Raw genomic sequence first — 13,488 nt, 5'->3', positions numbered from 1 at the left:
AAAAAAAAAAAAAAAAAAAAAAAAAAAAGAAAGTACTCACTGAGTACCAAGGAAAAACAATTGACCCATATCAAGTAATCCTGAAGCACCTTGCAAAAGTCCTATATTTCAAAGCTAAAAAGAAAATCTTCAGCTGGGCGTGGTGGCTCACGCCTGTAATTCAAGCACTTTGGAGGCCAAGGCAGGCGGATCACCTGAGGTCAGGAGTTCAAGACCAGCCTGACCAACACAGTGAAACCCGTCTTAAAAAAAAAAAAAAAAAAGAAAGAAAGAAAGAAAATCTTCAGGGCCAGCAGCTTTCTTAATGCAAACACAATGCAAGCACTTCCTCTAGACTGAAATAAGGCCAAAATGCCCACCATCTCCACTACTATTGAACACAACTGTAATGATGGCACTAACCAATATAATTAGACAAGAGAAATCAGAGTTCTAAAACTGAAAAAGGAATTGAAAAAGAGGAAGTAAAACATCTCTATTTGCAGTAAATAAAGAATTCAGTTAAAAAAAACCAGAATATAAAATTTATCATTCAAAAAAAGAAAAAATAGCTTTCTTATATACCAATATAATGAGTTCAAAGATATAAATAATTGGAGCAATACTGATTTACCATGGCATTAAAGAAATAAGAATAAAGACACAAACAACTCTAAACAAACATCCTCACAGAGGGATAGTGCTAGCAATTCTGAAGGAACAGTTTAGATTCTGGGACTCAGCAAAAATGTAAACAGATTGTGGAAATGGGAGCCACATTTCTTGTTTGTTTTTGTTTTTCTTCTTTTCATTTTTTTGCAGAGATAGGGTTTCACTATGTTGCCCAGGCTGGTCTGTAACTCCTGGGCTCAAGCAATCCACCCACCTTGGCCTCCCAAAGTGCTAGGATTACAGGCATGAACCACGGTGCCTGGCCAGAGTCACATTTCCTAATGTTGACTAAAAAGTTACAAATATAAAAGTTAAGAGGCTAGAAAGAACTCTGTGCTATACCACCAGAACTACAAGTATCAGTAAAAACTTTGTTTTGCACTACAGACAGAAAAAGAAATATGTATTCTTAATTTTTTACAAAATGAACATATAGTATATAACACGTTAGGGAAAATGAGTGCCTCATAAAGGACAGGCCACCAAAGCCCCCAAAGGATCTACCTATGAACACTGAGCATGAAACCATTGCAGGAGGGTGGGGGAGACATTAAAAATAATACTACACACTTAATTACTATCACCAAGAATGTAACGAGTTAATTCAACAGTCATTCAACAAATATTAAAATACCTGTGATGAACAAGTATTCAATATTTTTTTCTTTGTAGTGTATTTGGCAAACAGACATTCCAATTTTACACAGATATTGTATTCTTTACACTTCTTTTTGAGTACTTATTTTTTATTTGGATTTTTAATAATGTGGTGTTAGGCACTGTGCTGAGGGTTTTATACACAATAGTTCTTTCCTTTAACACAGACAGCAAGTTTATAAATTAGATATTATAAACCCTACAAATCTGGAGACTAAAACTGGTAAAGAATTGGTACATATACTAAGTGGCAGATGCTAAGACATGAAGCCACTACTGTTTTTACCTATCCTGTCTGGGAAGACATGAACATATTATATAGAGAGAGTTCATTCCCAGGCCATCCAACAATTTCTCTTAGTCTATAATGTAGCAGAAATGATGGTAAACTACACTAAAATGAGAGATCTGCTTCTTGTAGATCTTACTATTCTCCACAGTACTTAGCCAATCTCTTGTACTTATAATAGAAAAAAAAAACTAAATATTTTTTAATTATTAAAATCAAGTTAACCGTAACATTAATAATATTGACTTAGTACCTGGCAGATATCATGGCTGTCATACAGAAGAAAACAGGAATCAAATTTATTTTCTCTATCTTCGTTTATAATCAATCTATATTTGGTCACCTCCTACATTATAGCAACTATGCACAGAAGAAATGCAATAGTGATTTCTGGTACATTCCAGACTAACAAAAATTTACTAAATGGTCTAGGAATGAAACTACAAATATAATCTCCATTTATAAGACTGTATTTTCAAAAATGTATAGTGAAAAAAATCATGAAAAGAATTAAAATGTTCACTAGAAGAAAAAGCAGTAAAGGAGAAATGAGGAACAAAAAAGACATGAAACATAGAAAAGCAAGTAAAATGACAGTTTAAAATCCAATGATATTACTAACAACAACATTAAGTCTGAATGGATTAAACATTCCAATTAAAAGCACATATTGCCAGACTGGATAAAAAGATAAGAGCCAACTATATGCTGTCTATGTAGACATACATTAGATGCAAAAATATAAACAGACAGAAAGTAAAAGGATGGAAAAAGATATATAATAGAAACATTAACCACAAAAAAGCTAGAAAAGTAGTATTTATAACAGGTAAAACAGACTTTAAAACAAAAAATGTTACTAGAGATAAAGAGAAACATTTTACAATAACAAAAGGAAGACTTTTTAAAATTATAAGCATATATGCACCAAACATCCAAGCTCCTAAATAGATGAAGCAAACACTGACACAATTAAACAGACTTCAATATCCTATTTTCAATAATGAATAGAACAAACAGGCATAAGATCAGTAAAGTAGATTTGAACAACACTAAAAAACAGATGTCTGATAAAACAGATAACATAGAACACTCCACTCAACAACAGCAGAATACACATTCTATCTAATCAAATTTATATTGAACATTATCCAAGACAGACCAAATGCTAAGCCATAAACCAATAGCTACAAATAGATGGGGCTAGTGGCTGCTATATTAGGTAGCTGCTATGCATAGACAATAAATACTCCCTGATGACAGAATTCTAAAATGAGCTGGAATCTTTTCCTCAGTGGTTTTGAAACATATAAAGTGGGTACAAAAGCCCCATCTAAGATAGTACACTGGTAACTCACATCCCCACGGGTCACTTCTATTCCTTGATCTTACCATGTATGTCACTATATCCAAAAATGTGGGTGTATGGAAGGATGGAGAAAGGGATACACAACCTCCTAAAACAGGACTCATTTTAGCCAATGAGATAATTCTTACCAGCCAATAAAAACAGCCTGTATATATGAAAATGTTTTAGTACTTTTTACAAAGCACATCTATACTACTAAAACATTCCCCCCACTCCCGATTTCTCAGTATCTCTGCAATCCCTCTTAGTACTTCACCTTTAGATAATTATTTGTTCCCAGGTGATTCAGCCTTTTACAATCCTAATAAATCACTGCTTAAAATAAAAACTTCAACACAAAAACCAGTTAACCATTTAGCCATGGGTTAAAGAAAAGACTTTTTTCCCAACTTGTCTTTTTTCAGACTCTGATGAAGAAACGCCTAACAATCTAAAACTCCAAATGTAATCTTTCTCATTACATGAAAATTTTTGTTCTTCAAAAACAGGCCTGAGTGCCATTAATATTTATACGATTTTGAAATCAATAAAAATAATGATATAAAACATATAATGGTAAATGATACTATGTAAAAAAAAGCACATTTTTACTTCAATGACATAAAAATACATTACTTACTGTGCTTTTATCTTTCAGAAGTTTTTCAATTACTTCAATTAACATTTCCTTCTGCTCTGGATCAAGGCTAAAAAATATAAAAAGAACTTATATTAATTTTTTCCTTTTAATTTTAGCTTTAAATGATGCTCACCATTTCAAGGATGCTGAGAAATTTTTAAGGAAGGAAAAGAGAGCAAGAATTATTATAAGTTAGAAATAAAGAAAAAACAAATTTAATATAAAATGGGATGGTTTTTCTCATGAATGTGCCCTAATCTTTCCCTCAATAGTGCTTATATTAACTAAGCCAGAGAGCAATGGTTTAGTTAAGAAAGTACTGAAAGACCAAGTTCACTTCTAAAAGAGTTGGAAAACTTCAAGAAAGTAACACTAAGTAGATAGACTACAAACTCTTTTTTCAACTGGGAGGAAAAAAATAACAAGCCAGTAGTCATTAGTTTACTAGGAATACATACTTGCCAAAAACAAATATGGAGAATTTCCAAATAAGAATTTTATATCATACTAATTCACTGATAGAGACACACATTATAAAATCTGCCAACCAAAACTAAGAAAAATAAGTAATGAGATTAAAACATTTGATATAGAATACTAACAGGTTATAAATTCAAGGCAAGAAGAGGCAAACATTGAGGCCTGAACATACTGGAGCCCAGTGATAGAAGGACTTTTAAACCATTACAGTGAGAGTGGATCTTATCCCATAAGTTTAAGGAGAAAAGGTGAGTGAGAAGCATGATAAAACTTTGGCAGTTAACGTAGGAATATGAGATTTCACATTTTACAAACATATGCATTTATTATTAAACATTATCTGGACAAACGTTTTAATTATTTCAAATTTTAGCTTAAGTCTTCCTTCTCAAAACAGTATCCCACTACCAATCCCATCTCATTACATCTTTACTTTCTGATAGCACAGTACGATAAGCTTTGGTCCCTGTCCTATCAAAGACATTGCTAGTGTGCCTTTGTATATACATATATATCAAGTGCTAATATCTTATTCAGTTATAGATTGCCTTTAATTATTTGGCATGTCTTTGATTTTCTTACTCAAATACATGATGTGCTATTCATAATTAAGTGCCACATCCCCTACTGTTTTCATACATCTAAATACACATAGCATAATACTGTGAATACAACACCAGAAACAGAGGACAGTCTCAAAAACCTTGAGGAATAAATGGTAGCCAAAAATAATACCAAATTGTTGTAGAAAATTCTACATGGACAGTAAATTTTCCACAGAGATCAGGGCATTGTATAATATTGCATAGCATTTCTGAAATATACAGACAGGGTATAGCACTATATTTCAAAATCACTACACTTTAAAAAAATTACTTAATAAAAAAGCTCTGGAAAATAATTAGACAAGGAAGGGGGCAGCAGGAACAAAGATGGAAGAAGGGAAAACAGAATAGTGAGTTGAGAGGATCACACACTTAAGATTCTACCCTAAACAGAAAAAAAAAAAAAAAACTCAATTTTCTAATAATACAAGCATATATGTGTACATGAGATAGACTATATAAATGAGAATTCAAATTCTGATCATTTTTATGTTATAAAATCTATAAATTATCACAGGCTCTAACAACCTCACAAATAAAACCTACATGGCGTCTCTATAACCAAAATAAAATTAAAGATGTGCAAGGAATGTTTGCAGGGGGGAAAATACCATCATACAGTCATCAGATTTACTTAGTACAAGAACAGGCTAGTTAAAAGAGCTAATAAAATAAGCCTCTGTGGTCTATAATATTCCATGTAACATTAGAGATCTTTGGTATATTTTTAACAATGCACCTACCTGTATAATTTTTGTATTGCATGGGCTGCATTCTTCCTAACATATGGTGATAAGTCAGCAGAAGCTTCCTTAATAGCAAGCATCATGATAGGTACAATAATTGGCACTCTAATACTTGAAAGAACTCTCAAAGCACTTGCACGAATTAGTTGGTTTGGGTCCTAAAAATAGTGCAAAAATATTCACCAGAATTTCAACTATACAATATTTCAAAGACATTTTTAAGGCACAGTTAACAGGTGCTTAAAGGGTGTAATATAACAATAGCAAAAGAAAGCTACTTAATTTAAAATGAACAACCAGTATATGAAAATGGGGAAAGACAGAAATAAATAAATGTTTATTCCTTTAACAATGTTTTAAAGAAAATAAATAGTTATAATTCTAGTTGGTCATTTATTACTAAATATGTTGGGTTTTTATGGTTTCATAATAATAAAATGCTGCAGGTCATCAATTTCATGTTTAAAAATGTCTTATAACCTCCTTTGCACACTTTCAACAACTAGTATAATGATAAACAGCTCTTTGAAGCATAAAAATAATTATATTGAATATAAACAAACATATAGAAGCTGCAACATATACAATAACTTTTCAGTTGGTTATATAAACTGTTTTCTAAGCGTATTGAGTGGGTACCATAGGAGGCCTTTTAACTCTTTCAAGACACTACTGTGCTATTTAGTGGATTACTCCTCCACTTCTTTAAATGACGCACTTCCAACTCTGCAGAAGCCTTGTAGCTATTCGCCTACTCACTCCATTATTTACCTTCAGAGCTCGCTGAAAAGTGCTTATGGACAGGAGTGCAAGATCCTGCTGTTCTTCAGCATATCGAACCAGGTAAACATATACCAACTTCTTGATCTGTTAAAAAAAAATCATTTATTCCTAGCCAGAGTGAAAATTTAACACTCAATATTTGCTATACCAAAATCCATGCTCAATTTTTCTCAAGTAAACAACTAAATCTGGTCACACCTTAGATCGCAAAATAAAAATGGTATTTTGTGGGATAATAAGTAGCAACAGAAAAAGCTTTTAAAGTAAGCATTTTAATAGTCTTATACACAACAGCAATAGCCTGTCAAAGTGTCCCTTCCTCTTGAAGGGAATAAAAAAATCCCTGAACAGATCTCATGTAAGCGTACTAACTACATTGTAAAAATATTTTCAAAATGAAGAAGCCAGGCATGGTGTGCATGCTTGTAGTTCCAGCTACACAGAAGGCTGAGGCAGGAGGATCACTTGAGACCAGGAGTCAGAGGTCATCAGTGGTAACACAGTGAGACCTTATCTTTTTAAAAAATAATAATAAGAGAAAGAATTTGGGTCCAGGCCACTAACCATATGTTATGGGAACTTGTTTTCTCATCTGTCAAAAGAGCCCAGAGCTCCAACTCTGATTTTTATGGTAATACTCACATTTCAACATGTATTACATGGTATTTTCAGTCCAGTAAGAATGTGTGACTATTAATACCAATTTAACATAATAAAAATTCAAAAAGATTGAATGTATGTTCTGCAAATGGTTTTTTGTTTTTCTGATTTTTTTCTGAGACACGGTCTTGCTTTGTCGCACCGGCCGCAGTGCAATAGCACAATCAGGGCTCACTGCAGCCTCAACCTCCTGGGCTCATGTCATCCTCCAACCTCAGCCTCTCCAGTAGCTGGAATTACAGGCATGCACCACCACACTCAGCTGTTTTCTTAATATTCTGTAGAGATTGGGTCTCCCTAGGTTGCCTCCCCAGGCTGGTCTTGAACTCCTGGGCTTAACTGGTCCTCCCATCTCAACCTCCCAAAGCGAAGGGGTTATAGGCATGAGCCACTGTGCCCAGCCTTGGAAACAATTTTTAAAGGCAATTTCATCACTAAGTTTACAAGAAAATTATTAACAGAAAAAAAATAAAACTAGAATTTGAGTTGAAATTCATCCATTGCTTCCTTCCAGCACTATTTATAGTCTGTATCTACCTTCTTAAATATCCTCACATCCCTGATTACCCTTCTAAGATGGCAGCATAGTGTATACCTAAAAGTTATGTACTCAGCTAGGCACGGTGGCTCACATCTATAATGCCAGCACTTTGGGAGGCCGAGGCAGGCAGATTGTCTGAGTCCAGGAGTTCAAGACCAGCCTGGGCAACATGATGAAACCCCATCTCTAGTAAAAATACAAAAAAAAAGAAAAAAGAAAGAAAAAAAAATGCACCAGCCGTGGTAGTATGTTCCTATAGTCCCAGCTACTTGAGAGGCTGAGATGGGAAAATCACCTGAGCCTGGGAGGTCAAAGCTGCAGTGGGCCAGGACTATACCACTGAACTTCAGCCTGGGCAATTGGAGAAAGACTGTCTCAAAAATTTAAAAATTTGTAAAATATAAAAGTTAAATACTCAACAAACATAGGAAATGAGGAAAAAAGTTGGAGACAGCTGGAATTGATGCTGGAAATATAAAAACAGTACTATGCTGGATCATATTTCGAGACATATGAACCAATTTTGACTACTTTAGAGATAACTGTCATAACCTTCCTTCCTTGTACCCTAATTTCTCTTGAAACATAACAGCTGTGGTTCCTCTATCATTCTGTTTGCTCTTTCCTAAACACACTCCAATTTTTTTCAGTGTGGCACTGTAACCACAAATAAAGTCTAAATAGAACAAACTTGATAAGATCTTGCTCCAGATGAGCTACTTCCATAGACATAATTAATTCTCAATTAAAACTACACACCTTTTCCAAATGTACTGCTGACCAACTCAAAATCAAACTGTCCTTAAGCAACTGTCCTCATGGAATTTTAAAAAATTTATTTTAAAGGCAAAATTTTCCATTTATCTCTAGAAATTGTCAACAATTTAGATTCAATCCACCTTGTCACCTTGTTAAGATAATTTGGGACCATAATTTTATAATCCAACCTATTTCACAATTCATAAGTAAAAATAAAAACTTAATGAGCAAACTTTGTACATCTTCATCATTAATAAAAATGTTAAACACAACCATTTTAAGTTGATATCAATCCATTCATCTATACTATATGGACAGAGTTATAAATGAAATTTAAAAACTTTTTTCCAATTACTCTTCAATGTTGGATGGCTCCACAAAACCTTAAAAACAAAATCTAAAGCTCTTAACCTAGTACTTTATACAGTTTATAACCTGTCCCAAACTTCCTTTCTAGTCAAACAGAAATAGTCCCCAAATATAACTTGCACTTTTTATCTCAATCTCCACTCAGGTTATCCCAAGTTATCCCACCTCCCCAAGTTCCACTTATTAAAATCTTCCACAAGAGCAAAAATTAAACAAAAAATGTCCTAATAGATGAACAGTAAACAAATGACAGTACATACATCCAAAAAACACTATACCATTCAGCCACTATACAAAATTAAGTAAATCTGTGTGACATTGAAAATAAGTCCTTGTGGCCAGGCGCAGTGGCTCACACCTGTAATTTCAGCACTTTGAAAGGCCAAGGCAGGTGAATCACCTGAGGTCAGGAGTTCAAGACCAGTGTGGCCAACATAGTAAAACCCTGTCTCTACTAAAAATGCAAAAAAAATTAACCGGGCATATTGGCGCATGCCTGTAATCCCAGCCACTCAGGAGGTTGAGGCAGGAGAATCGCTGGAACCCAGGAAGCAGAGGTTGCAGCGAGCTGAGATCATGCCACTGCACCCTAGCCTGGGTGAGAGAGAGAGACACCATCTCAAAAAAGAAAATATGTCCTTGTAAAAGCTTTTTTTTTTTTTTTTTTAAACAGAGTCTCGCTCTGTCACCCAGGCTAGAGTGCAGTGGCATGATCTTGGGGCTCACTGCAACCTCTGCCTCCCGAGTACAAGTGATTCTCCTGTCTCAACCTCCTGAGTAGCTGGGATTACAGGAGCACACCACCACACCTGGCTAACTTTTATATTTTTAGGAGAGACAGGGTTTCACCATGTTGGCCAGCTGGTCTTAAACTCCTGGCCTCAGGTGATCTGCCCGCCTGGGCCTCCCAAAGTGCTGAGATCACAGGTGTGAGCCACCGCACCTGGCCTAAAATTTTTTAAAGGTATAAAACAGTAGGCATTGTATGATCTCACTTCAATATTTAAAAACATAGATGCCTACATTATGCAATCTAAGACCATCAATTGAAAAACACATCATTATGTTATGGACCACAAAGGAAAGAACAACAATAAAGAAACAAAAAATCCTGCCCAGCAGAATCACCACCAGTTAAGTTAAATCCCAATTGTGGTAACCTTAAAATAGCAAACAAATGTCTTAAAATGAACATAATATGGTAATAATAGCAAATCCCATATGCAGCATTAACTACGTGTCAGATACTGTTCTAAATGTCTTACTTAAATTAATTCATTTTATCTTCACAACTCAATAAACAAGTATTTATTCTTACTTTACAGATAAGAAAACTGAAACACAGGGTAAGTAACTTGACCAAAGTACAGTATCTATTAAATAGAAGAGCTAAGATTCAAGCCAAGTAAGCATAAAACTGAGACATCTATACAATGAAATGTTAACAGTGACTATCTCTGTGTGCTGATATTAACCAGTAACATTCCTGCTTTACATCTTTCTATGTTACCTTAAAAGGAATATTAATTACTTTGGGTTCACAAAACAATAAAGATATTCTCATGTTAGGGGTGAATCTCATCTTTCCAGATGGTCTTCAAAACAAAATAATAGTGCTTTCTGTGATTCTTATAATACTTTAAATTCTTTAATTATATTAAAAAAATTCAAACTGGTAATGTTTTTAAGTTCCCACATTCCTTGGAAAGACAGCTTTTTCTGAACCTTGGCAACATGTAGCTGCCAGAACTGTTTTAAACCTGTTCAACAGAACAATAAAAACTCACCCGAATGAACATGTTTACTCAAGTCAACCAATCTGTGACAGCCTCTTGCTTATAAACATCAGCCAATCAGGAACAAATGGATTACCATACACCCACCTCTGAGCGCCAATCAATCAAGAGCAGTCTCACCCACATGACCACACATCTACAGATGATATCAACCCACTTAGGACCCTTAAAGTCCATGAGTGCCCAAAGACTGCCCTTCCCAATAATCCACAATAACATCAGCAATCTCTATGCCCAGAGAAACTATGCCTAAAAAGCATAGTTGTCCCTTCCTATAGTAAGCAATAAATTGTCTTATTTCAGATATCATCCTTCAACACAAACTACTGAAAAGTTCCAGCACTAGTACACTGAAGCCTCATATAGCCTTCATTTATATTCTTTCTCTCTTCCTCTCTCTCTCTTTCTTTTTGAGACAGAGTCTCACTCTGTCACCCAGTGGCACAATCTTGGCTCACTGCAGCCTCTGCCTCCTGGGTTCAAGCAATTTTTCTGCCTCAGCCTCCCAAGTAGCTGGGACCACAGGCACACACCACCACGCCCAGCTAATTTTTGTATTTTTAACAGAGACGGTTTCACCATGTTGGCCAGACTAGTCGTGAACTCCTGACCTGAAGTGATCCACCCGCCTCAGCCTCCCGAAGTGCTGGGATTACTGGTGTGAGCCACCACACCCAGCTGCCTTCATCTATGCTTTTTAATTGCTAACATTACAGCAGTCCTCAGATATTTCTATTAAGGTACCCCTAACAAAAGAGGAAACAACTCTTCCCCGAAGAGCATCTGATAACCTAGTATAAATTAAACCATTTAAGAATAAAATGTCCTTAACAGTGGCTCTTACCTTTGAAGGCAGGAAAAAATTTATATTTATAATATATACATTTATAAAAGAAGAATGTTTTAAATCACTGTTTTTTTACCCCCAATTGCACATCCTCTCATTTGAAAAGCACATAATTACGGTATTATTATTAAAACTCCAACAAGAAATTGACAACTGTAGTAAAGGGTAGTAATGACTTCATTCCATAGATCCCCATCTCTATTATCAATGCACTTTCCATCTGTATTCACAATTAGACTCTTTACACTTTCTTGGTTAAAGCTGGTGCTTCTCAAACTTCAGAATTTTTCAAACCCAAAATACACATATTTGTGAAATACTGTTCCTATAAATGATCACTTGGAACCAAGTGATTTTGGCTCCAAAAATAGGTGATGATAGTTTATAAGATGGAAATCAAAAGATTTAAACTATACTTAATGTTTCAGATTATATTTAAGTGTAAATATAAGATTTTAAAATCCTTAGATCACAGTTTTAGAAGTACTTCTGTAACTGTTTGAGGATAGATGACTTTTTCCCCAACTAGATTTGCAGTTCCTAAGAACACAGCAGTTGTAGAAAGCAATTAAAATTGGTTGACTGATTAACAGCAGTCAATATATCAAATATATATCAATATATCAGCAGTTGGTTGACTAACAGCAGTTTCAATATATCAAATCAACACACAATATGTATTTAAGTAAGTAATTTCTCCTATCTGCCTGGGAGTGAACACATAATATGTATTTAAGTAATTTCTCCTATCTGCCTGGGAGTGAACATGAGGCTATTTAGCACAACCATTCCTTATTTACCTGTATATTGCGAAAACCTACTGCATTATCCGGCATATAGTAAAAGCTCAACATTTGTCAGCTGGATCATATTCCAGCCCAACTGTAGACTGGAAAAAATTAAGACATTTCCCATTAGAGTGCTACATCTAGAATCTAACTTCCCACACCAGTGGATATAATTCACCAAGCAGCAAAGTTGTCTAGAAAGACACCAACATAGTATGAAGAAAACATCAGGTATTAGAAAAACTGCCTCCAAAGCCTTTGTTTGTTTGGTTGTTTTTTGGTGTATGTGGGTGTGTGGGGAGGTCTGGGGGTGTGTGTGTACATGAGTGGGCTGGTGTGTGTGTTTCAAGAAAGTCTCTGCTGCTCAGGCTGGCCTCAAACTCCTGGGCTCAAGAGATCCTCCTGCCTCAGCCTCGCTCATAATCGGGACTCTAGGTGCACACCAACACAGCTGGCTTGGTTTTTAAAATATTCTTTTAAAATATTCTTTCTCTTTACTAATTATATTCAGGTCTCACTCTACAGTTCTCTGGAAAGTTTTGAAAAATAATGGGCCCACTTCTCCCTCATCCCCTTACAATTTATTTCTCAGCAACACCTTTACTCATCAAGTACAGCCAGCTTTTAAAACTGGATTATAAACTCCAGAATATATCACAGAGTTTATACTGGCAACACTGAAACATTCAGAACCACAGCTGAGCTAGCAGGCATTGCTATAATTACTCACTATTGGAGAAGGATTTCTGTGTCTGTTATGACAAAAAGCATAACAATATTAAATCACAGAAGGTTGCAAAACACTAAATTTGTTCTACTTCTGTTATAAGAATAAATCAATACTGACCACAAGAGGCCTATGCACTGACTGGCTGCAGGTGTGCAAAGAAAGCCTACTTTCCCTGAAACCATTCTGTGACCAGAAATGGGAGTAGTTAAAGCTTCGTGACTACACCATTCTCTGATCGGTTACTTTCATTCAATGTTATAACACTCCTTGCTGTAAAGCTAATCACAGCAGAGTCCCTATAGGCTGGAAGAACACAGACAGATGTGTTTAATTAGCTTATCAATACTAGTACATCAAACTTCATGAGTTATTGACTAAACCTTTGATTATTTTTGTACTATAACCACTGATTGCTTACTAGGTCACTTTTGGTATCATTTGACATTTAATGGTAGATGATGTATAGCTCACCTGTGTGACTAAAGCAGCATGTACATGTAAAAATGAAATTTTGCACTTGAGAGGAGTGAAAAAATCAATTTCTGAACATAAGTTTTAAGAAAGTTATGTCAGTTTTCCCAAAACATTAAAGGTTCAAGCATGTTTCAAAAAAAAATAAACAAGGTATTTAAACAAAAGAAATCCAAAACCAATAGACCAATAATTATGTTTATACTGACATTTTTGTAACAGAACATTAGGCAGCATACCAGAATCTAACTGTAATGGGAAATATGAACAAATGGAAAAGTTCTCCTACTGATAAGTAGTTGAACAGTAAAATAGTTTTGAAGGAACA

The 13,488-nt window shown here is 34.9% G+C and overlaps 1 protein-coding gene across 7 annotated transcripts in view; it reads right to left on the bottom strand.

Moving 5' to 3' along the window:
* Positions 1 to 13,488, bottom strand: part of AP3B1 (adaptor related protein complex 3 subunit beta 1) — a 269,274-nt gene that overhangs the window by 199,358 nt on the left and 56,428 nt on the right. For all 7 annotated transcript variants that reach the window (XR_004268935.1, XM_032277581.1, XM_032277584.1 and 4 more), the window contains exons 4-6: positions 6,188 to 6,283; positions 5,414 to 5,574; positions 3,586 to 3,652 (exon numbers count right to left, since the gene is read on the bottom strand). Coding sequence is in view for 6 of the 7 variants with exons in the window: in XM_032277581.1 (XP_032133472.1) it covers positions 3,586 to 3,652; positions 5,414 to 5,574; positions 6,188 to 6,283 (324 nt within the window). In the remaining variant the exon portion in view is untranslated. The remainder of the gene's footprint in view (positions 1 to 3,585; positions 3,653 to 5,413; positions 5,575 to 6,187; positions 6,284 to 13,488) is intronic.

The sequence above is a fragment of the Sapajus apella genome, unplaced genomic scaffold (genome assembly GCF_009761245.1).
Source record: "Sapajus apella isolate SASKATOON/1434 unplaced genomic scaffold, GSC_monkey_1.0 scaffold1, whole genome shotgun sequence".
Lineage (NCBI taxonomy): Eukaryota > Metazoa > Chordata > Mammalia > Primates > Cebidae > Sapajus > Sapajus apella.
This window is presented reverse-complemented; position numbering and strand designations above follow the sequence as displayed.